This window comes from Cricetulus griseus, chromosome 2 (assembly GCF_003668045.3).
Source record: "Cricetulus griseus strain 17A/GY chromosome 2, alternate assembly CriGri-PICRH-1.0, whole genome shotgun sequence".
Taxonomy (NCBI): Eukaryota; Metazoa; Chordata; class Mammalia; order Rodentia; family Cricetidae; genus Cricetulus; species Cricetulus griseus.
The window spans coordinates 51,451,962-51,477,929 of NC_048595.1; the positions used below are offsets into that span (position 1 = coordinate 51,451,962).

The window sequence follows — 25,968 nt, forward strand, 5'->3', positions numbered from 1 at the left end:
TAATTACTGTATAAAGAATAACTGGTAGGGATTTCTGTTAATGAACCTGGTCTTCAAAATTGATGTACTGTCTAGAGTAATGAAACTTTAAGAAAACCAAGTCATTTGTCCTAAAGCCAAAAGGCTGAATTCTGCTAATGACTGTGAGGACTTGAAGGGGGACCCCAAGATCCAGAGTGGGTTACAGATGGAACAAGACTGTGACTTCAGCCCTGGGAGAGACCCCAGCACCTTGCTAGACTAAATAAATATCCTCAGAACCATGACCATGGAAATGGGACATACAAAATGTGTGTTGATTTTGGTTGCTAAGTATATTGCAACATGTCACCTGCAATAAGAACCAATAGGATTTCAAATATGTATAGCAACACCTGCCATGCACATTCTCTAGATTTTGCGAAGTTTCTATAATTTTTACCTAACTAATCCTAAATTGTAAGGTTTTCCTTTAGGATATGCTGAATTCAGTGAAAATGGCATTACCTATTAAAAAGGCTACACTTTTCTTGGGGTCAGAGAAGAGGGATATAATTAGTGGTTATTTAAAAAAAAAGGATTAAACACTTTTGGAAATTGTTGTTTTCCCCCTGATTCTTCTAAGAAATAGCTTTCAACAAATAAGATTAAATGATATTTAAAAAGTCTAAATTAATTCTCAAGGTCTCCTAGACAAATCAAGATTTACTTTAAGTAATGAAAAAAAGGAGATAGGAGAATCACAATCTTAACTATTCCGTTTCCAGCTTACAGGCTTATCAAAGACCTCTATCGTAGAAGCTGTGAAGAAATTGCTACAGGAGCTAGAAAGTTGTCACTGCTTAAGAAACCTCCAAAGGGCCACTTTCAGGAATTATAGGAGCAGGGGGTGTATGGGAGGACATACCATAAATGTGAATTTTCCAATGATAGTTGAACAGATGTTTAATTTAATTAAATTAGTTAATTTATTTTATGTGTATGAATGTTTTGCCTGCATGTGTACCTAGTGTCATAGAAGTCGGAAGAGGGCTTTAGATTCCCCTGGAAATGGAATTATGGGTGGTTGTGAACCACTGTGTGGGTGCTGAGAATTGAACCCAGGACCTCTGCAAGAGCAACAAGTGCTCTTAACTACCGAGCCATCCTGCCCTGGACAGACATTTTAAAAGGACACCAAGGCAAGTGAGTGTTGCTGCTTACTTGGTTGAAGAGTTAGTAAAGATGTCATTTCCCTCTGACAGTTGCCCCTGGTACCATCTATAGGAAACTCTTTATCATATGCCCATTGATGGAGTTTGGGGTAGAGATTCAAACTCCTTTCTTCAAAATGTCACAATTATCACAGAAAGTAGAGTTTCAGGAGTGTTATTTTTTTGTTTTTTGTTTTTGTTTTTGTTTTTTACAGACACAGGGTGTTTAAAAGAAAATGAGAATAAGCAATGTCACACTTCAGCTTTAAGCTCAGTATGTAAGTGGGTTAGAAGAGACCCCCAAATGCTGCAAGATTTGTCTAGACCAGTGGGTCTCAACTTTCCTAATGCTGCAACTCCTTAATATAGTTACCCACGTTGTGGTAACCCTCAACCATAAAATTATTTTGTTGCTACTTCATAATTGCAATTTTACTACTGTTATGAATTGTAATATAAATATCTGATATGCAGGACATCTAATATGTGACTCCCTCCGGGGGTTGTGATCCACATGTTGAGAACTACTGGTCTATATGGCATGTCTTTGCTATTCTCTTCTTTATTGTCAGCTTGTAATCCCCAGTGACTCATCTGTATAATGACCCTTGCTCCATCAAGGTCAACTGTTCTTCTGAGCCTAAATGTTGCTAGAAGCCTTCTTCTCCTGTCTGTCCCCAAGAGAGCCAGGAGACACTTGGTAAGATCAAATTTCTTTACACTAAGGTTTTCAAAAAAAACAAACTGAAAATAATGAAGCTATAAATTGGAGATCACCTACAATATGCTGTGTACTTACAAGTATCCTGTCTTTACATTTTTATTTCAGATATACAGGTGTTATCTTTGCCTACCTACAATCTAATGCTGCATGAGGTATAGATTACGGAACATTAAAAAAATTGCTAGAGATCATGCCTACTGGTGATATTTTAACATTAAGAAGGTCTTGGCAACTTGCTGGACAGTTAGGCTAGACAAAATTTGATCATAGGCTCATTAGACAAAATAAGATTCTGCTAAGGTAAATGCAGACTAAAGGCAATATAAGTTAAGCAGATATTACCTCTCATTTTTGAAAAGTCAAGATGAATATTAATTCAGGACTACAAAAGATTATGGTGACTGAATCTGCACCAAGCAAAACAGCAGCCTAGGGCTTCCACACCACCAGGGCAGGAAGGAGGTGAGAGAATTTTCTGCAAGTGGGACCAAGTCAAGCATGCCTGGGAATAGTCTAGTAGGTGGACGGTTGGCTCAGAGAGAGGGTGACTGAGGGGGAAAGATTGAGAAAGTGAGAGACCACAGTTAGTAAGTAGAGGAGCCTAGATTTGAACCCATGCAGCCAAGGCTCATTCTCCTTTCTGTGTAATAGTCTTCTAAGAATCATTCATGTTCCTTCTTTCTCTTTTCCTCTCCCTCCCTTACTTCCTCTCTCCCTTTCCTTTCTACAAAGCTGGGTTAGTCTAAATTTCCTGATCCTCCTGCCTCAGTCCCTCTCATGCTGAGGTTAGAGGTGTGTGCCACCTACTCAGAATAAGTGTATATACTGGAAGAAAGGTACTCTTTATCTATCTGGGTGAGATGGCTGTATCAGTAGCTGAATTAAGTCCAGTCCATTAATGGCAATGAAGAACTTTTCCTTCTATAAATGTTGTTAGCCACTTTTATGATTGACCTCTTACATGTAGGCTCTCAGATTCAACTACCTTTCAGATATAAGTGTGGGGAACATAAAGCCCAGTTGTGTCTAGTAGACTAATAGTGTCAGTATCAATTTCACTGACATTTCTCAAGCCCATCTCAGACACATCTCTTCAGTTGTATGATTATGCCACACTTTATGCCCTGCCCTTGGCAAGAGAAGGACCTTTCTAGAACTACAACTACTCCACGTGATTAGATAAGCTTTAGCAACCAGGATGCTAAAGGAAGATGCTAACTGAATAGACTAATGGCCACTTTAGGATCATTCTGGCCCAGTATGCATAAACACACAGTACATGACATGAGAATGTAGTTGAAGATTTTGTAAAAATGATAAAAAACCATTAGGGTTTACTGTAGCTTAACTTACTATTATTAACACACTGGGTAATTGCAAGGTAAAACATTTGGCTATTAACCCCTTTCAGTGAATAAAAATGTCTGGACATCACTTTTAATGGTGGAGAGAATACAATAAAAATAAAGAAGCTTCTGTGGAGGGGGGATGGCTAAGGGCAGGTGGGATGTTGGGGGGGGAGGGAGAGGAAAAAGGGATTGACATCTGAAGCAAGCTTGTTCCTAATTTGAACTAATAAAATAAAATAAAATTAAAAAAATAAAAAATAAAGAAGCTTCCACAGTCTATCCTTCTCACCCTGCATGCAGCCACTGAAAGAAAACTACAAAGAAACCTCTGAAAGAATTACCATGTCATAAAGATGTCCAGGATGTTTAAAAGGCTTGGTGACATAATAATTTCTTCAGTTCTTTTCTTTTCTTTCTTTCTTTTTTTTTTTTTAAGAAAAGGGAGTATGGAGGACAACATTATACTCACCGTTCTAGGGGACAGATGAATGAATCTCCAAATGCTGTCTTGTAAGGAGGAAGGGCTATGGACAGCTATGGAAAATCATGCATAGACACGAGAAAAATGCTACATGGGAACCTGCTTTTTGGGGTAACATGAAGTCACTTCCTCTTTCTTTAGAAACAAAAAAGCAAAACACAGCCCAGCAATAGGACAAGAATAAACAAATTGTATGTCATGCTTCAAATGTGTCCAGAAGAAAGCATATTCTCTACCTATCCTAATGCCCCTAGTCTTTCTTCCTACCATATGTTAGGGAAAGAATTGGCTTTGGCTCAACACAGCAATCACTCACATTCACAGGACTGCGGGTAAAGAAGAAATCTGTGAGAAAAACAAATGATTTTCTTTACATAAAAAAAAAAAACAATGCAACATGGTAAAACATTCTGCTTCGATATACAGCTGCAAAAGTCAACAGTAACACCTGTGTTTAGTTTGCATCTGCCTTGTCCAATATGGTAGATGCCAGTCACGTGAAGTTACTCCAATGCACACAAATTAATTTACAGATTCCACTGCTCGGCATCATCACTGTTTGGGTGTCCAGAGTCATGTGTGGCTTGATGGTCACAGCACCTCACAGGGAAGAGGTGTGCCTGGCATTGAGATGGAGTTCTATGGGGCAGCTTTCATCTGTGTGATGTCAACTAACTTCCTACCTTCTCATTCTGTTAGGCAGCAGTGGTAACATTGCTTTTATGGATTTTATTGTGAAGGGACATGCAGGTCGTTTGTGTCTAGAAGCAAAGCTTGTGCACAATATGAAAGGGTAGGGAACCCAATGGCTTTTCCTCTCATCTCCAGGAAGCCACAGGCAATGCAGTGTTCCAGCTTTGTCAAAATCTGATGCTTTTCTGAGCAAATAACACTACCCTCAGTGATGTGAACTTAAGTTCCTAAATATGTTCCTACCTGTCACTTCAATCTTGGTAGATACTTGGAATTTGAGGGTTCAACTGGTAAAATTTAATCTGAAGGATGTGTGGGGGTAATGTCAGTAGAAGGATTCTATTTACCTTAATATTTCTTGGATACATGGAAAGCACCCATCACTTTATTTGAAATGAAAAATTTGAACCTGATTGAAACATTTCATAAGGGAAAGAGAATATAATTTTAGGCCTCTTCAAATTGCTTGAACTGTGAAATCAAGTAATAAACAGTAGAAAAGGTTCTGTCAGCGAGAATCCCAGCTTGGTACAGTCAGCGTTTTCTTGCTAAACCTTATTATGGCAAAGCATTTGATGCTTGTCTCTGTACTTGTTCATCCCCACAAATAAACTACTTTGACCTCCACCTGTTACTTAGTGAAATCTGCCTGCCATCCTTCAATATCCCTGCTCTGTGCCCTGAAAAGCCTTTGAGTCACTGAGAAAGTGGGAAGATAGACTTGTGCAGTGAATTGAACTGATCTCCCTTTATAACTATTCAGCAATTCACAGTTCAAGACAGAGCTATACAGTCAAAGAAAATGGATTTTTTTTTTAAAGTCAGTGTTTATTAATGTTGGAAAGAGGCAATGCGTTTCATCATTTGAAGATGGAGTCCTTCACAGAAAGTTTCTCTCTTGGCTATTATTTAATGCAGACAACCTCCAGCCCATCCCTTATAGGAAAATCTGCCTATAAATTGTACCATTGTTTCAGATAGATGAGCCCAAAGGTCATTTCAAAGCTTAAAAATACTTTTGGTCTGAGAGTACTTGTTACACTAATATTTTTCAAAAAACAAAACAAACCAGTGGATCTCAACTACATCTGCAGGCATGCAAAAAACAAAAACCCCAAAACAAAAACAAACAAACAAAAAAACGCCACAGTATTATGAGCAGTGGCATTCAAGAATCAAACGGAATTCTGATACGAATCATACAAACACACGAGTCACTGCAGCACAGTATCTGGCTGGCTTGCTTCCCTTTTTAACAACAGTGACATATCAAACAGAGTAAGTTGCATCTCTAATGATTAATGCTGCATTCGACAGAGGAAGGGTGTCTGTCTAATTACATTACACACTTATCTGTGAGGGATCAGCAGTGTGTTTCTGCTCTCTGTCATTCTTTGTGACAACATAATGATAGATCCGTTTACTTACGAGTGCAGTTATTAAAAACCTTGCTGTTTTCTTAACTGTCTTCATGTCTTGGAAATATTTTATTAAAAATTACTTATCTGACACTAAGGGTAAATGCTTGGCAGAGCTTTGCATATCAATTAAGAAAATGAGTCAGTTCCATTCAATCAATGTCTCTGTTGAGTGTCGTGCATTCAAGTTCAGTGAAACTTGCTTCTTCTTCATAATGCTTTGAATTTGGAGTTAATGACTCACCCTTTCCCCCACTTGTCTTATTTATCCAATTTTTAAAGTTTGGTTTTTACTTAAACTAAAAACTGCTCATGGCCGACATTTTCTCTGGAGTCATGATTTAACACTTCTTTTTCACATTCACACCTTTTTTGGAAACTCAACACAAGGATCCAATTTTAAGCAGACAACTCCCCACAGGCCAATCAGGATGGATTGCTAGCTGTGCACCATCGCTCACAGCTTTTTCTCCTCATGTGATGAACTTTATCCAGCACTTGTGAGGAAAAGGTTTTCACATGGGCTAAAAACAACACAGCAAGCTGCACTGGGCACTACATCTGGCTATGTCCCAACCAAGTGACTACTACATGTGTCCAAAAAAGACAAAGCCAGCTTTCTTCATTATCCCTTCCACTCACTGATTCAAATGACGATGGCTACTAACTTGCTCTGGATGGTGAAAGACAGCTAAATATGATTTTTGGATTTAAGGAATTCCTGCACTTCTCAGGTTTAGCTCCAGCTCTGGTGTTAGTCAACTCAAAACAACTGTCATGTAACTCAAACAGTAGTGACCTGTAATAAGCCATCTCTCTGCAAAATCTCTGAATGTGCATCTAGGACAAAAATTTATGTGACTAAATTCAATGACTACGTGTCACAAAGGTTTTTTTTTTTCCTTTTCCCAGCTGAAGGCATCTTAAGGCTTCAATGCTGATAGACAAACTCATAAACTCAAGCACATCAAAGGAGAAAAATTACTAGCTAAGTCTTTTGAGGATAAAATTTCTGATGAAAAAAAGGAAACACCCACTGGATGAAAGAACTTTTAAAATTAGAAGCAGGTGTCACCACCACAAAATGACAAATATCAAATAATAATTGGCCCTGAGAAGCATTCAACATCCCTTACTACTTATAATCCCTATGCATGTATTGGATATTATAACACGTGGCATGGCTTATATAAGCACATGAGTGCTGAGATGCAAGCACGTCTGCAGAATGACTTTGGTAAACTTCACTCTTGATGATATGGCTGTAAAGCAGATGATGTGTTCTGATTGTCATCAAGTCCAAGTAATCCTGGTACTTAGAAGTCATCAATGCTGGAAGCTGATGATAGCTGAGCGAATTCTAGGTTAAGCTTGCTAACACAGCAGAAGAGCTGGGACTACACAGGACACTCAGATTAGAAATGAATATGGGGCCAATGCTCTCAGAAGTTCTAACGTGTTCCATGATTTCTATCCATGCCAGTGGAAACTTTAACCTACGCCTTGTTATAGGCATAGTAGATATCTAGAAATTGGAATTATTCAAAATAAAGAACAAGAAGGTACATGGCCCATAATCAGACATTGGTGCTCAGAAACATGGTTGAGTGAGCTCTAAACACCAGTGGTAGCTGGTGGTACCTACTCTCCACAGCCTTGGAAGGAACTGGACCATAAGCAGGCCCTCACACCAAAGAAACCAGAGAACCAAGAATCATAGCAGTCCTGTGTTTAAAAATCCAAAAGCATCAGACAGACTTTTATTGATAAGAAAAGTGGGGAGGGGACTAATAATCCTTGGTTCTAAGAAGTCACACCAATGACCTGCTTTTAAAATGTACAGGATTCCCATTTCAGTTTAATTTTTCACCTCTAAGAAATGCTGTAAAATGAGGGGACTCTTGTATGCTTGACTCCCCCCACCCATTTGAGAGACATATACTGTGATCAGGGCTGAAGGGAACCCTCTCCATTGGAGTACTTGGAGTGCTGTTCAGGAATCCATCAGGACTTGGTCTCTGATTTACTATGTGTATGTGAGCACTTCCCGGAATCTCCTAGGACGTACTTCACCCATCATCTCCAAATGGGTGGCATGTCTTTGATTAATTGATGAGTTTATGATGTAACTGAAGCCTGTGGATGGATGGGGTTGGATAAATTATTGTAATTGTCTGCAGGAAAACGGGTCGAGCACACAGGCCCATCAGAAGCTGACACCCAGAATAGACAGGCAGACCAGATCTGCAGGGATCCGCATGGGCCCAAAGACTTCCTTCTCCCTCTCTTCCCATTCCTCATAGAAAAATTCCTGCTCCAGAGTATTAAAGAACTACCTACTAAAAAGCATTGGTGGCCTTTATTTCTACATAAAATAGGTGTTTTACTCAATCATTTCATATTTAAATAGATTGATTAGTATGGCAGGGAAACAGAAGGTAAATGAGAAATCAGCCTATAAATATATGGTAAGTGATACACTATCTGATCACTTTTTAAAATAAATTAAATGGATATATGTGAAATAATCACATATATGTATATCTCATTTGTATATATATAACATACATACTGTATATATTTAAGAATAATATGTGTTGACATTAGCTATTGCTTATAAAACTCTTAAATATTTAAAATTCAGCAGCATTCTAGTGATGAAAGTATTAGCCAATATACCTTCTTTCTTAATCAAATTATGGCCTAGTTCATATCTATATTACATTCATACCATAGGGAAGTTAAGATCACTACTTAAAGAAATTTTTCTTTTTATATCAGAGATTAAAACTACCTTGTGTTATAGTTCAAGAAATTTTTGACAATATGTAATAGATAAAGCAAAATATCATATCTGAAGTAACTAAAATCTATCATGTACCTCTGTCTGTCTATCCTTTATCCATCTATAAGTCACAACCCTATTTAAAATAGGAAGATTTGGTACATACGAGGAATGATATCTTTTGCTAGCTCAGGATGGTCCCAATTCATGTAGTTCCTGTGGACTTCCTAGAGTTCGTGCCATCCATCTGATTTTTAGGGTTGGGGCAGGTGATACTTGGCTGTTGGGAACAGAAGGACACAGGGACCAGCTCCATTGCTACCCCTTTGGTCATAGGAGGGCTGGTAAAAACAAGTGCTACAGGAGATTATAGCCAAGCCAATGAAGATACCCCAAACTGTGATGTGTTCTGCCTCCACCCCACATCCTGTCAGTCTCAGCACTTACTTAACTATTCACCCCTTTTTCTTCATGAGTTGAACTCACTTAGGGGCCAGTTTCTACCTTCCTTATTTTTCTGTTTTGCCTTCCACTTTACACAGATCATACTTTGTAGATCATACTTGCAGATGCATACAATGTGTTTTCCATCAAATTTCATAGGATGATACGTCTTATAACACTTCAGAGTTTTTCTAATATTCACCAGAAAAGATACACAATGTTTCATTAATGCTCTATGGCTTATTAAGTATACTCCATGTATACTGAAGGTATCCCATGGGTAATGACAGATACAGTACTTTTCACATAGTGGGAAGTCAGCAAATGGTAGCTTTTAACTTCTTTGTGTCATTGTTTGGTGTTCTCAGAGCTGAAGTGGAAGGTGGGACTATTTTATTGTCTCCAACACTTCCACACGGAGAAATGGAAATCCAGAATAGTTTTCAAAGATTGCAGGTTTGATCATGGGAGGAAAGGGAAACTTTAGGGTTCATAATTCTTTATTTCTACTTCCCCATTTTTATAAAGCATTCTGTCTTTTTCTTATTACTCTCATCTCAAACAAGCCTTCCAAGGCTGCTGTGGTTGGAGTGGAGTTACCTTTAATGCGCCTCTTTCCCTTATACTAAGTTTGAGCCACACTTTGAGCCACCAGCACCTGGGGAAGGTAACAGCAACAGGGAGAGATGCATTCACAGGTGAGCTGGGCCAATCAGCATTCTCTCTCTCTCTCTCTCTCTCTCTCTCTCTCTCTCTCTCTCTCTCTCTCTCTCTCTCTTTCTTTCTCCCATTCTAGGATACTTATACAGCTCACTTTCAAACATGAAATTAAAGGATTTGGTGATTTGGGCAATTTATTTATTTGCACAGGCCCAGCTGAAATGCAGTATTTGTTTCCTTGGTAGCTTCTGTATTTACAAACTTGTGTATCTGGGTTCTCCAAAGCCAATGAGGCCCCCTTCCTCCCTTCATCAAATGCACTCAGCACTCTGATCTCAAAGTGTTTGATCAGATTCAAAGGACAAGATAGGGCACACATGGTCTCCAGCTTCGTATTTATTTATTCAACAAATATTGATTGCGTGTCTGTCACACTACCAGGTACTGCAAACGGGCATTGGAAAAAAGAAAACAGTAATGTGGTTGAGCATGCTATGCCGTGTAAGCATGCAGCACACAATACAGAGTGTATATGTATGTGAGAGGACGTCACTTCCTTCTAGTACGCAGCCTTTTAGATTTCAATCAAAAATGGTTGATGTAGGCCCTTTTCTGACAGCAAGAAAGCAGCCTTGATAAAGAGGTAGGCATATTTTTTGAAGGGTGCTGCGAGTACTCATTTTGTATTGGCGCTTTTCTGTCTTAACCCTTTATTTAGGTGAAATTTCTCTGATAAGGGTCATTAAGAACAGACCCTTGTTACTCCACTGATGCTCTCTGGCACATCACTCTCTAATGAGCAGGTGCCAATACTAAGGAGATAATGGGGGGAGAACACTGTCACAGAACGATGCTTTCCCACTGCTCCATAAATGCAGAAGAAAAGCCAAGACATTGATCCCACGGCAGTGTTCTGTAACGGCAACTATTCCCATTACTGCAGGGGATTATGGGAGATTTAATCATTTCCCCTAATTTATGCTAGTGCAGCAGAGTGTCTGTGATCAATGGACTATTGTTACCAGTCTGATGCCGTTCTACTGGCACACATAATGGGCCCTATATGTCTCAGCTAGATATGAGTTGGTCAACTTCCACCCTGAAAACTGAAGAGTGGCTGTTGGCAGTAAAATTAGGGTTGACAGGTGTGGGGACCCAGGCAAGCCTAACAGGTGATTTTTTTTTTTTTGCTTTGTTTTGTGCCATTGTTTCTTTAGGTAGCTGGGGTTGGCCTTGAACTGTTAAAATCCCCGCCTTGGCTTCCCATGCTGATATTACATGTGTACCACCAAGTCTAGTTTCTGACACACAGTTTAAAATGCTACAATGAACTAACGCTACTCTCAATGATATTTATATCTCAGAATAACCCAAAGCAAAGAGTTTGAATGCTCCTATGACAAAGAAATGGTAACGATTTGAGGTGATGGATTTGGTAACTTCCCTGACTTAGTGATTAGGCAACATGTCCATGCATCAAAACACCACACTCTACCTTCATAAATATGCATAGTTATTCATCAGTAAGATATAAGTCTATATTATTTCAAAGAAAATTATCTAAAAGATAATTCATGATGGGTGGGGCCTGTATGAAGAATCTCAATGGTTCTGTTTGTTATAGGGTGTTTTATGGAGTGTATCTGGTTTTGTGAAGTGTTTCATGTAGTTTAGACGATCTCCCTGCTTCACCAGTGCTGGAAACTTCCACTCCTCCATCCCCACTTTTCTCTCATACAATCATATGTAAGTACCAAACCTCTGAAGACCACAGGAAGCGTCTCAGCCAGGTCTCAGAGGTTAAGAGCACCAGCTTTTGCATAGGTGTGGGACAGGCCCAAATCATCTGGAAGTCACTTAACTTTAAATGTTATGCTCCCAAGATTTTCTCCCTGTGTTTAGCAGCAGTGGCTTAAAAGCTATCCCAAGTGGATAGAAACCCATCCATTTTCCCCAGGCATCAGAGAAGACCATATGCTGGGCAATTCCTGACCCTCATTACAACAAAGAAAATTGTCCTCTTTCTCTCATTCCCTGTTCCCTCGCGCCTCCCTTTCCCCCATTTCAATGCCTCTGCTCATCTTACCACTATCAGTCAAATCGAGTCACAGAATTTTATCATGATCCAGCTGTATGCAGTACTCTAGGATAGATATAAGATGAACCTGTCTCAAAGGTCAAATCTCTGAAAACTCTCGAGGTTAGCTACTGCTTACCAATGATACTGTTATTACAGCCCCATCTCTGTCTCTTAAGTCAAGACCTTCAACTGAGCTGATAGAAGGCAAAGTCCTTTGAAAAATTAATCTTCTCTAACCATGTGAACTGTTGTCCCTAGGATCATTGATGGGATAGACTGATATAGATATATAGATAACACACACACACATACCAGTGTGGGCAGTTCTGTAGCTGTCCAATGAACCTCCCTCAAGTTCTCTGTGTCCCCAAAACTGTCTGCTTGTGCAACTTCCAGGCTTGAGGCTGCCCCTGCCTTGAGTATGTCAGTGCATTTCGGCAAGTCTAAAGGGCATTTAATATGAAGGTGTAACACTTGTCTATGAAACTCAGTGCTGTTTTACTGTAGGGTTAAGAAGCTACTTAAAGCTGGATGTAGTGACATATGTAATTCTAGCACCTCATCATAAGTTCAGGGTCATCCCTGGCTACTTAGTGAGTTCAAGGCCAGTCTGGCCTAGATGAACTCTGTTTAAAAACTCACAAATAATCAAAAGTGAACTTATTCAATTTTCTTCTATAGAAAATGTTTCAAATTTTTAATGCATTAATTATGTTTATATGTACATTATAATTACTATATCAAGGTGATAAAACTATTAATAGACACAATTATGTCAATCAAAATGTTGTAAATTCCAAACAGTTCAGTGCAAGACTTAGAGTCAAAATTGATTAAGTAATACATTTAATTTGCAATTACTTTTTAAATGCTGTAAGTGATGAACTTCTTTCAGGGATAAACTTATTTCCAGGATAAGTTGATTTCATTCTTAAAGGTCAAAATTAAGTATGGCCTCTGTTCTTATAAAAAGTTATTTAATAAATAAATACATTTCAAAAAATGTTTAAAAGCATATATAGAGGACTATTTTGGCAGTTAGCTCATGACCCCACATTTGCAGAACTGGGGCCCTAGTTCTGGATGGCTATAAGCATGATGCATGGACATGTTGCCTAATCACTAAGTCAGGGAAGTTACCAAATCCAACACCTCAAATCGTTACCATTTCTTTGTCATAGGAGCATTCAAACTCTTCGCTTTGGGTTATGCTGAGATATAAAAATCATTAAATGAATCATTATCATCATATACCATGTATCACATCACTGAATGTAGCAGCTTTACTGTGTGACAATGTGTAGTCTCCTATTTCAGTGACTTCATCTGTATGGACCCCTCCATCTTGGCTTCCTCCTGTCTTCCCTAATTGTCAATAAGCACTATTCTTGTCAATTACCTTTAAAAAATATATCTGGTTTATTTAAAGGAAAACCTGTTAAGGAGAAGGGTAGTTGGAATATAGTTTGGTGCCCGACTACTGATCAATGAGATGCTTGGCTGAACCTTGGCAATTATTTTTCCCACTATTGGCCAGTAATTAGATTGGACTGGAAGCCTTCGGGTTAAGGATATAGGAAATATCAATTTTTAGAGAATTGTTGGCAGCAAATTCTGCTTTCAAGTATATAAGAAAGCTCCAATCTGTCTGTTTCACCCACCCATTCAGCCAATATTTATTGAACACTTATTATGTTCTACACAGTGTTGTGGGTTTTAGGGACACAGCTGTGTAAAAGATGGACTAAGCCACACTCTGTTGGAGTATATATTCTAGGGGGAGAAGAGAGTAACAGTAGATGGAGCATGGGTAAGGGAAGAGGGGCTACGAATGAGGAGATGGTGGTTACAAGGCCAGCAGATATTTAGGTCACTAAGAGCCTCTTTGACATAGCATTTGAACAAGTCCTAGATGCTGAGGATTATTTGATTTATGGGTGATATGACAGATATTTCACCATTACCAGTCAATACTCTGCTTATATGTATTGTTCTATGTGTATTTATTTAGTAGCTCATATCTATTTTCCTGACCTAGATTACATGATAAGAATTTGAGATAAGGGAAATGGGGGATTTTCAGGTCTTTCTAGTGAGTTATTTACTAGTTTTATTATGATATTTTTAACTTAAGTTAAAACACAAGACCTTGAAACATTAGCATAAACAATCACACTAAAGAGGTTAAATATAGAAGCGAATCTATCCTGGAGTCAATTTTGGTTTGAAAGACAGGCCCTGGCCACAGATGCACCTTCAGTGTGGGCTTACTCAAGCTAAACAAACAAAGAAATAAACAAACAAAAACCGGAGTCTGTACATTGTAAAGACCATTCATTGAAAACCACATGTACAGCCAGAGCCTTGTCTCAGCCAATGAGGCCCTGCCTGCTGCTTCCCTTCCTGGGTGACTTGCATTATCTTCTCATTGGCAACTTCTCACTTGTGTGGCTGAACAGCCATTGATGGTCTGTGAATGCTGGTGGATAGCATTTCACTGGGCTCAAGTCACATTGCATGACTAGATACAGACCCAATCCAAGCAAGCTGTGAGACAAATGGGAAGCAAAACCAAGTGGAGGGAATACATTCAGCACTGAGAGAACCAGAAGCCAGCCTCAGACTGTCTAGTGTTTCAGACGGGCATCATCTCCTGTGTGCTGCTGCACAGACAGGCAGAGCCATGCACCGAAAGTGCTAGATGAACCAATGGGGGACAGGATACTACCGAAGACATTTGGAAAGTATGCCCGTAGTTTACTGGATGTCTGGACTATTTCACTTTTTAACATCTTGCTGTTGCTCAAGGAAGCCTCTCCTGGCCACCTTCAGACCCCTGCAACTAGGGAGCCCTGGAAACCAGTGAGGCCTATCCCAGATGCCGAGCTCTTAGAGGGGAGCGTGAGTATAGCCTTGCTTCCTGTGTCACATCAGAAGCATAGACCCAGTGCCCTTCATACTTGTTTGAGAGAATTATCCCAAGTGCAGGCTGCCCATGCATTTGGATATACATAATTCCCAACATATTTCTGAAGGCAATTTACATGAGTGAACCACTAAAAGCCTCCCACTTAATTAACTGTACCCCTGGGGAAAAGCTATGTAGGCCCGGATAAGTGTGGGAACAACATAAAGGTGTTCTCTGTGCCAAAAAGGGGATTGGGCTTGATGGAAAATCCCCAAAAAGGACCATCTGGCAGCATAAATTATCCATTTAAAGTGGCTGGTGTGAGCTAATGACACCAAAGTCGCCATGAACATGTGCAACATCCCTCAGTTGTGTTTTAATGTCCCCTCAGGCCCTGTTTCAATTATGACTTTCTATGCTGAATATGGCCAAATATAAATTTATCCACTGCGCTCTCCAGCCCCCACAAATATATGCCATGAGATTGCATTTTTCTTTAATGAAACCAGGACAGACAATGGGCAAATCATTTCAGGAGCACAATTTCTTTAAGAAGAAGGAACGGAAGAAATCTCTCCATGTAAAGAGGATTTAACCTTTAAACTTAGTATCTCATGAGTGCAAAGGGTATGGGGACACAGGCGTTAGGGTTTATAACTATTTGCCTCGTAATGTGTAGGCATGAACAGAAACCACTTTGAATGAGGGAGTTACTAGGCCGAAGCATTCTGTTAAGTCAGACCTCACAGCCCCCAAATATGGCAGAGAAGAGGAGGAGGAGGAGGCTGGGAGGGCCAGGCTCACTGTGCGAGGCTTTGTGTCTATCAACATCATAAACCAGCTGGAGTATACACGGAACATTCGATAATAGCACTCCAGGACAAATGCACCACACCTATATACTTGATGCTAATTATCACTGAAGAAGGAAAGTTAGGACTAAATTAAAAGGGAGCTCTAAAAAGTTTCCATCTTTTAACTTTTTAATATGCATGAACTTTTCATCAGTGCTACACAGAGGGCACGGGTTACTGGCAGCGGAAGTCAGCATTTGCATTCTCTCCTGACTTGGCTTTATTTCTTAGGCTAGCTGATCTAAGTGTGGCAACCTGCAGAGAAAAACAACCACACCTGGAGCACTGCGTGGGCGACACTGGAAAAAGGACACCAGAGGATCTCCTCAGCCCTATGTTCCTCACAACACTGAGACGGCCCCACTGATTCTACACCTGCTCCCAATCCCCCGGAAAGCAGGAGTCACTGCCTCCCCATCTTACCCTTGACTTCTCAGAATCAGTATCACACTTAATCCAGAAAATTCCACTGAAGATTACTGAATGGGTGAACTGATGAGCTGTGTGAGGGCACTGGGCAGAATTGTACAGGAGTTTTACATTTTCATAAAGATTAAAAAAAAAACCCAGCCAATAGGGCATGGGGGTTTATTGTTACATGCTTTTAATTAGCATAGAATGCAACTAAGGCAGGGAGGGGGCACATAACTTCTGTGAATGCCAGACATTATATCGATTATGGAAAGTCCCATAATCAGGACCCAGATGGTTCCATCACCCTAAACTCTCCCTTCTGCAGCTCCTTTACAGTCATGCAAAGCCATCTATAGCCATAGAGTTTGTATATTGAAACACTGTTGTGGAGGAGAGGGAGGTGCAAGCTCTGAAGATGAGGGGCTAGTTCCAAGATTTTCTTAGTGCCCGTCTGTTCTTGCAGGCAGTTACTTTGAGACCAAAGTAGGGAGGGATGGCCGGAGAATTTCTTCCTTTTTTTTTTCCCTTTGCATCACTCTGTGCTGGGTATAATTCTTAAGTGGACAATACAGATCACCTTACTTCATCCCCCAGAGCCTTGAAATGCTATTACTATGGGCAGGTTGTGTTTGACGGGAAGGTCGTGCAGTCTGGCTGTAACCACACAGCCCTGTCATTGAAGTGAAGGCTGTACTTTAGATGATTCTCAAACCCCTCTATCCACTTTTCCATCTGACTTGTATTGATGAAGGCATCGGAGCCCATTCCCCTCAGCCACGTGGAGGGCAGACATTAAGGTTTGACTTGTATTGATGAAGGCATTGGAGCCCATTCCCCTCAGCCACGTGGAGGGCAGACAGTAAGGTCTTCAGAAGTCGCTGATTTCAGAATTGCTCTGAGACTCTATAGCCACCACCTGACGACCCCAAGGTTAGACCAACAGGAATGTATGTATGCATGTTAGTGCAGACAGACATAAAAGGTGGCTATGCTGTTTAAACAGTCATGATGACAATCCACAACAAGAAAAGGAAAAAAAAAAAAAAACAATGCAAGTGTCCTTATGTTATAAAAACCCAATTGTAATCTGCGTTACAGGAGACTTGCCCTGCTTTACACTGCTATCCACACAGTGGGAAAATTGACCATTTTCCTTATGAACACTAGAGTATACTTTAAAAACAAAACATTTATATATAGAAAAGCAAAAGAAAACCGCCACCTTGGCTACTCAAGAAGCCGAGGAAGGAGGAACACTTGACCCTGGAACTTGAGTCCACTATGGGCAACAAAGTGAGGTTCAGCTCAACAAGCAACCAAGGCAAAATTAAAATGCACATGGGCTCCAAGTGCAGGTGACAGGCCGTGAGCGAGACGCCACATTCTCGTCTGCCTTTCACCTCAGTTGCACCTGCTGTCCTCTGCCACTCTACCATGATTGTGACAACATGGCCACATGCACATGCTGCTTTCTTCACTTTCATGACTCTCCCCTGCTCACCTGGCTCGACTTCGTGCCATCCACTGGACTGACTGCCACTCCCTGGGGAGCGTCCTTGGCTTGTGTAAAATGGTTCTTCACCGGGACTGTCCATTTCATCCTCCACAGACTTGAGACGCTTTGTAGAGCTGAAAGAAAAAAAAAAAGAGAGAGAAATGCGTGTTTAAAATTGCTCTAAGCCACCTTTCTCCCGGATGCTTCATGGAAAAGTGTGCAGTTCTAGGACCCTCTGAAGGCTCTTGTGGATTTCGGCAAGTTACAGGATGTGGTGCCCATCTTGGCCTATGGGTCCAAATGCCGGTTTCATCTTTACTGATCAAGTTGTTGCCACCACCTCCATTCGGTGCCTCGTTTTCATTACAGAGCTGGTGGCTGGCTTCTACTTTGGCTTCCACTTAGGAAGCCCAAGTAGCTTATCTCCATAGACGTGGCTCGGGGCTAGCCATCAGCAGCATGCCTAGAAACCCACTCAAATCCATGGAGAAGCCCCCGAAAGGTTAAAAGTACATAAATAAAAAGCAGAGCTCATTATCCTTCTAGGAATGCTTTGATTGGTTGGGGGGAGGCATTTTCCACCTTTCACTTGGATTTTTCTTTCAAAAGGAGATATTTACTACACATTTGTGGAGTCCAGATACTCCTTTTGGCACTAGAGATAAAATGCCAAACAGAATGGCTAAAACTAGCAGGGAGGAGTGGTCTACAGACTTTCATGTCCTTCTACACAGAGATGAACGAAATGACATTTTATTTCATTTGGGTGAATGAAGACTAGGTTTCTGCAATGGTGTGACCAAGGAAATTCCTTAACACATCTCTTGACTTCCAGCTGAAGAACTACTGAAGAACCTTCTCGCTGTGAAGCTTGAGGGTTAGAAGATGGTGAAATATCTGTTACCTGCTGCTTATTCCTGTTTTGGCTGACCAGACTGGCAGTTTGAACAACACACTGCTGCATGGGCAGATCTCCCGCTCTGGGCGGGAAATCTGGGAAATCTCTTGCCCACACCTCAGGATGCAGAACTTTCCCTGGGTTTCATTCATCAGGCACTGGCTGTGTAGCTTCTCCATGCCAGGGGCAGCACTCAAGTGTAGAAAAGTGTGTTGGGTGAGTCAGGTATGGCTCTCCATGAACAGAGATGGAGAGGCTCAAAAGAAACAGAGGGATCATGCTCAGGCTGTGGACAAGGAACCCTGGTACTTACACCCAGGGCTTGAGAAGGACTTCTCACAGCAGAGGGGCTCCTGAGCTGTGTATAAGGGCTAATGAGATGGCAACAGAAAAGGAAATGGTGAAGGTCACCTGGCACTCCACTAACAAACTCAGACACTATTATGATTTTAAAAATATTAAAAGCCTCTATATTTTTTGGCAAACTTTTGTCTCAAGCTTCCCAAGTTGGCATTTTTCCTTTCATGCCTCAAAACCTAAGAGGTTAATGCCCCTGGGGTCACAGCAGAACCTAGAGTGGCAGGGCAGCATCCACTGTCACTGCTGAGCTCATGGAATGAAGGTCACTAGACACTGTGCATCGTTCCAAGAGCAGGTGCCAGGTAGCAGTGGTACAAGCCAGGTGTGATACACAGAAAATTGGTTCTGGGATGCTGAAACCAGTGGAGGGACCAACAGAAGAAAAGTGTGGAGGTCAGGGGAGATATCATCAGTCTGGACTTTATCCTACAAGCAACGAAGACTTCTGAAGCCCTCCACATATGTGTGCCATGGGAGTTACATTGTGGAAAAGTGGCTAGTGAGTGCAGAAAATGGACTTGGGAAGGCAGCAGGAAAAAGGAGGAGTCATTACCTGGATAAGGGGAGATAATGTTACTGCCACAATCTGAATTTTAAAATAGGACATAATTTAGGTAAGAAATTAAAATCATTCATGTGGCTGGTCCAATGTTCTTAGGTTTTAAGTTCTATTTTCATTTAGAGCAGATTACAGGAAAGCCACCCCATTGTACCATGCTAATCTAGGACCCAAGGACATGTCTGGAACTGCCTAGTTAATGGTATTCCTTTTTCTTGAAGTTTGGTGAAAAGTAACTACTTGAAAACCTTTCCTGTTTTATGTAATATGTAGCTAAGGCATGCCCTTTATTTGCAATCACGTATAGTACACTCAGAAAAACAATATATAAAAGGCAGAAAACTCCAGTGTCTCTAAATGCAATTCTATTGTCTAATCAATTGGTTCCCCTTCTTGCCTTGCAAGCAGAAAGCTAAGGGTCAAATTTAAAACAAATCTCTTGGCTAGGATTCCTGAACTAATAAGGAGTATCCTACTTTCCATATGGATTCTGGCTTCTTCCTCTACACTCAGTAACACTTGTATTTTAAAACTGTCGGCCACTTGAAATCATCTTGCAACTTAGAAGACTGTAAGTTGGGTGAAATCCCCTGGTGTACTCCAGTCAATCAAAAACCAGACTTGCATGTTCTGGCAAGACTAAGAGTTGGAATGCAATTATGCTTTTTTAAGGGGAATTGCTGTCTTGATATCCTATGATTCTTATATTACAACACTGAGTCTTATGTATCTGGAGGACCAACAGGAACAATTTGAATCCTACACAATTGACTACATGTTTTATAATGGCACTTGTGATATTCAAGTATAGACTTGAGGTACTTACTGAAGCAAGATCCTAGCTGTGCTTAGGAGGCATAGGGGCAGGCTGGCTGACATTACTCTGGGAATAGCAGAGTAACTTCCCAGGAGATTTCTGCATCTTCTGGTCTCCTAACCATCCTTATGTAGACTCTTTTCCTCGTCTTACATGTGCATCAGGATGCCACCACTTACCTGGCCCTGGATTTGACCCCCCAACACTGAGACTTTTAGAGAAAGTGACTGGCAGAGCTTTGTGGTCTTGGGAACCAGAAGTACAGATGATATCACCAGAAAGTTCCACCTCATCTTGGCTGACAACCCAACAACTCCACTTTTAAAATCATTATTATCTTTTGGCCTTTAGTGTCTACTACAGTGTCAGATTATTTTGAATGCTCAAATGCTTCTGAGAGCACACGTGACAAGAGATCATCCGAGCATCTATGTTCAATGAGATTCAGCCCCAGAGGTCAATCTCATGGTGTGTTGCTTTCATATTGTTAATATTTTTCTGAGTTCCAAAGCTGTTTCCCCCCTTGGGAGTGCTCTAATTAAATTCAGGCATGAACTGCACAGGTGGGAACACTGTATGGATACAGTTGACACCTGAGCTTGCATATGAGGATGCTCAAGATGGACACAGAATCCGCATCTGCAAGATGGAAGTGTGGATAGAAGGAGAACAGGATCCAGGAGGGATGAGAGTTGGCAGTGCTATGAAGAATAGGCAAGAGGCTTCTGGGACACAGTTTACTGACCTCATGATCTGCTCATGGATGATTATCGTAACAAAGTGCTGTAGAATAAAGCCCTTGTTCCTATTTTTACTCAACTTTTCTATTATTTTGGAGATGCTCATCCTGGAGTAATATAAAGCATATGGGAAACACAGATCATGATTTTGTTTACTTATTTATTAACTTTTATATATGAGCTGGTCCTTGATTCTGTCTCTTGATCCTAGCTTTTGAACACAAGGATTCTATTGCTTGCTTCCTACTATGTGAGACCTACCTTGTTTTGTACCCACAAGTTAAAACCATTTTCCTGACTGAGTGTTCACAGAAACCAATCTGAACATTTCTACTCGTCACTGTGCAAAGCTCCTCTGATTTGTTTTTGTGCCCACAGCACCAATTAAAAATACTTGGTGCTTTTTGTTTGCTTATGAGTTGGACATAGAACCAGACTGGGAGGAAAGACAGGTTTATGCCACTAATATAGTAACAATATTCAGACAGTGGCCACACAGACCAGGGTGAGGTGGAGATTCAAGACTCTGCTTTGCTAGGATCCCTCATTCTGTAGTTCCTGGATACAGCATTGCTGCTAAGACAATTCAGTGTAAATAACTGTGGTCTGTAGTCTGTAAATTACAGAAGGCCTGAATTTGAATGGTGACCTGTCTTTACCAGGGCTGTGGCCCTGGCAAAGTGTTTAACTACACTGTGCTCTGGTGGCTCCGCTGCTGCAATGGCAAGACAGTCTGCTGGAGACAACTCAAACATTTTTTTTTTTTGGTATGTGAATATGGGACATTCTTTAAGACATATTTTCTAATGTGTAACAGATAATTCTGTTGAATCTATATATTGAAGAATTTTTTTTCTTAATCACCTTAGGGTGGCCAGTGAGATGCCCCCAAAGATAAAGCACTAGCTTGGTAAGCCTGATAACTTGGGTTCCCCCTGGGAAACCCGTGTAAAGGTGAAAGGAGGAACTGGCTCCCATTTTACATCCTTGCAAGTACATGCATACCTGTATGTATTCTCTTTCTCTCTCTCTCTCTCTCTCTCTCTCTCTCTCTCTCTCTCTCTCTCTTTCTGTCCCTGTCTTATACACACACACACACACACACACACACACACACACACACCAATAACAACTAAATAAAAACATCCCACTCTTCTCTCTCTCCTCTCTGCTTCTCTCCTCCTCTCTTCTTCTCTCTCACTCGCTCTCCGTGATATAATAAACTCATTAACCTGTCTCTTAGTCTCATGTCTCATCTTGTGCCACTTCTTTATTTCTAATTTAAGCAAAAACCTAAAATTTTGACACCCAAAGTGATTTAAAAAAAATCCCAAGAAGAGGCCAATAATATAAAGTCAAACATCACTGAGTTATTAACTACTGATATTTATACTAACTCCTTATGGGGACCAGTTACTTGCAGAATAGAAGAATTAGCCTCTTAAATGACAACTAAAAGCCTGTCATCCACAGGTCACAACATAAAACCATAGAACAGAGCTTGGAGTGTATGGAAGGATACCAGGTAAGGGACACTGCTACAGAGGAACATGGGACAGTGGCTCGCATATGAAAACAAGCCACCCATGCACTTTTAAATTAAGCACTGCCCATAAGTATTTACAAAGCTTTTATTGGTGACTGGGTACACTGTCTCTTCTGCCAGCAAATTTTCAAAACCCTCCAAGTGTATTAACATCCAAATGTATTCACGTTCCCCCTTGTCTGCTATAAATGCTTTTGGGATTTGAGACTTTTGTTTTCTTGTGGAGGTGAAACTATAATGAACTAAGGAGGACATTTAAACAATGCTGAAGAGAAAGTCTAATACAGCTTGATTCATCTTCAAGTTGATGTTTAAGATACTGTTGATAATGGTAAGGTAGACTCCCACACCAGAGAAAATGTCCACACTCTGGGCATTATTTTAAATCATAAACATCTGTACTTGCTTTAACAGAAATCACATTTGATAAATGTTTTTTCCACAAAGTACATAAACACCACTGGCAGTCCTGCTCTGCTCCTTTCTTTGTTGTCACAGTCCAGTGCTAAAGCCAATTTGTAAAGGAACACCATGGCTCTGATGCCTAATCCCCTACCCGTGGTACAGGTTATCTAGAGACAGCAGGGTCTTGCAAAGTGCTTCTCCAGATGTTGGCTCTGATAGCTAACTAAGGGGATCAGGAAGCCTGGCACTCACAGTAAGCTGCGCTTTCCGACTTTAGCTTTTTAAGACCTCCTGGACCACCTGGGTCCAAAGTATGACCCCATCCTGATATCTGACCTGCATTTCTTTTATAACCTCATACTATGATATGAAAACATTTGTATCTTTGGGAAACTTCAACAGAGTAGATTTGGTAACTTATGGGACCCAGCAGGCAAAGAAGGTTGTGACCGGGGTGCTTAGGCTGGTGTCATCCATCAGCTCCCACCATATGCCAATCAAGGCAGAGTACTCATCTCTTTTCCCCAGTCAAATCCATCCATCTTTCCCAGAGAATATGCTGCCTCATTCATTACTGCTCTTCTCCATGTCTTTGCTCACGTTCTGCCTCATTCAGATACTGTGACTTTCCTGCCTCACCTTAAAGCTAACCAGCATTCAGAGATGAACACCTCACCCTTTTGGACAAAGCAGATTCAAATCATGCTTATTTCACGGCATACAACTGAAGTAATATTTTTTCTTCCTGGAGAGAGAGAGAGAGAGAGAGAGAGGGAGAGAGAGAGAGAGAGAGAGAGAGAGAGAGAGAGAGAGAGAGAGTGTGTGTGTGTGTGTGTGTGTGTAACTTGCTATTTGTCTCATGTACATTTGCTTTGGCTCCCTAATGAGAGAGCCTATTGGGGCTTAACCCACTACTTTAGTACCCTCTATAGTTATAGAAACATTGCTAAGGGGATATAACTCCAGCATGCACAGAATTAAAAGTCAAGGTGTTCCCTTCTGTGTTTTAGCCTCTTTGGAGGTCACCAGTTCAATTACCTGGTAGAGGATGTGCTGGGCAGAGACCTCCTCATTGCTCCTGGACTCATGCTGTAGTATGAAGAACTTTCCAAATCAGAGAGAGAAAAATTGGGTCCGGTTCCTGCAGCTATTGGTGCTAGAGAGAGGAAAACAAACAAATCATAAGTTAAGTCCTGTGAATTCAAGATTGACAAGAATCTACATTAGTGTAGCATGGAACACACTTTCTGTTTGCATTTATCTGCAAAGCTTATCCAGAATAATCGCTAATAAACTGTGACTTCAAAGGAACAATGACAATAAAAACAGTCTATACCACAAAGGCATATTCTTTCTAATGTGCCTTTTATCTTTTTTCTTTTTTTGTAACTGTAAACTGTCACCAAGCTTACGGCATTCCTGGGTGGTTTAAATGAAAATACCTCTCATATTTTAATCTTACATTTTTTAAAATGACTGCCTCAAAATTTCCCTAGGTTTTCTCACTTTGATCCCAACAGCTTCTTCTTATCTATAGTTTGGAATTCTGTTCTGAGTTTTAATGAGAGTTAATCCATCCATCTAGGTCCCCCATTGCCCATTTCCTGCAATGTGAAATGTGTGCATTCTCATTGCTTTGTAGCTCATGAACTCCCTGCACAATCTGTTCCTTGAGGTCTATTTTCTTTTTGTTTGTTTGGGTTTGGTTTTTGGTGGTGGTGGTGGTGGTGGTGTGTATGTGTATGAGTTATGTTTTTGAAAGATTCATTGCATACATCCTCACTGCATACTGCCATCATAGCGAGAACTACAGCTACAATGGGATCACATGGCCTGAGAAGCCAAAGTATTTGCTACCCACACTTTATTGAAGATATTGCCAACTTCTTATTCAATTGCATTGACCTATTATCTTTACAGTGGACCATTTCTGAGATATGAGTACCTATTATTTTATGTCTTCATGCTTCTAGAGATGCCTTGCCTACAGTAGCTTAATAAGTAGTTTTTGAATGAATTAATCACATCTGCCAATCTTCTTTGAAAACTGTAAGTTCCATGGTGAGATTATCAGTTCAAGAAGACTTTTTGAAATATTATGTAAAAGCAGTATAGTCGGTGTGTGTATTAACATATGTTGCACATATTAAGTCCATCAATACAGATAAATACATTCAATATGCTAATATCTATTAGAAGAAAAGATAATCAGGAACACCAAGAGCCCAGATTTTACTCAAGAAGTAATTATGGAGCGTTGCTATTACCAATAACTGCTGGGAGAAGAAGACATGTAGATTAGAGACATGGTCATCAGCCATGAACACACTATAGGGGAACCTGGCAGATTAAGGTGGAGACAGCTGAGAAGCCTTTAGATAGTCATTCTGAAACTGATGTCAGAAGTGGGTGTCTAACCCAGCTTGAGAAGAAGAGGCTCAAGGGAGTAAAAGGGCCTGAGAAAGCGTCCCTGCTGAAGATGCTGAAAGTACAGCAGGGTACAAGCAACTGGGAGGAAAGGAGGAATTCTGGGAAGAGTGATAGCTTAAAGAGAACAGAAAATGCTGACTGGCTATCTGGCGGCTTTGTGTCATAGGACACAGAGTGAAAAAGACATGCCTAAAGTAGAGTCACAATGGATGGCTAAGGTTAGGTCATGGAGGATCTGGAATTTTTCTTTAGAAAGTACAGATTTGAGTCTGGAACATCACAAGTGTGTGAACCATCGATGCACTCACCATCCCTCAGAAGGGAAACTATTGCAGTTAGATTGCCACTGTCAAAGCATCATCCCTGGCAGCCAGAGGCAATCAATAAACAATGGTCATATGTGCAGGAGGCTGTACTGAGTTTTATTCGCCAGACAACGAAGAGCTGGCAGCTTATGGGGATGCCATCAGTTTTGCATTTAGAATCTCTGTCACTCATGAGAGCAAGCATGGGAGAGAAGGGGTGGTTGAAGAATTGGGTTAGTAAAACTAGAGGCAGTGATGTCATTTAAACAAGAAGATGAGGTGAGATGATACCAAAGGATGGCCAGGAGGAGCCAGATATTAGTGATTTGCTGGCAGTTCACTGTGGCAGGAATGAACACTTCTTAGGACAGTTGCTTGGGAGGCAGGATGAATTGTATAATACCTTAAATAACTATGGAGTCAGAAGACAC

At 40.7% G+C, this 25,968-nt stretch overlaps 1 protein-coding gene across 4 annotated transcripts in view; it reads right to left on the bottom strand.

The window, feature by feature from the left end:
• Positions 1 to 25,968, bottom strand: part of Nfia (nuclear factor I A) — a 348,579-nt gene that overhangs the window by 81,123 nt on the left and 241,488 nt on the right. For all 4 annotated transcript variants that reach the window (XM_027400457.2, XM_027400456.2, XM_027400460.2 and 1 more), the window contains 2 exons: positions 23,841 to 23,958; positions 17,484 to 17,611 (listed from right to left, as the gene is read on the bottom strand). In XM_027400457.2, the coding sequence (XP_027256258.1) occupies positions 17,484 to 17,611; positions 23,841 to 23,958 (246 nt within the window). The remainder of the gene's footprint in view (positions 1 to 17,483; positions 17,612 to 23,840; positions 23,959 to 25,968) is intronic.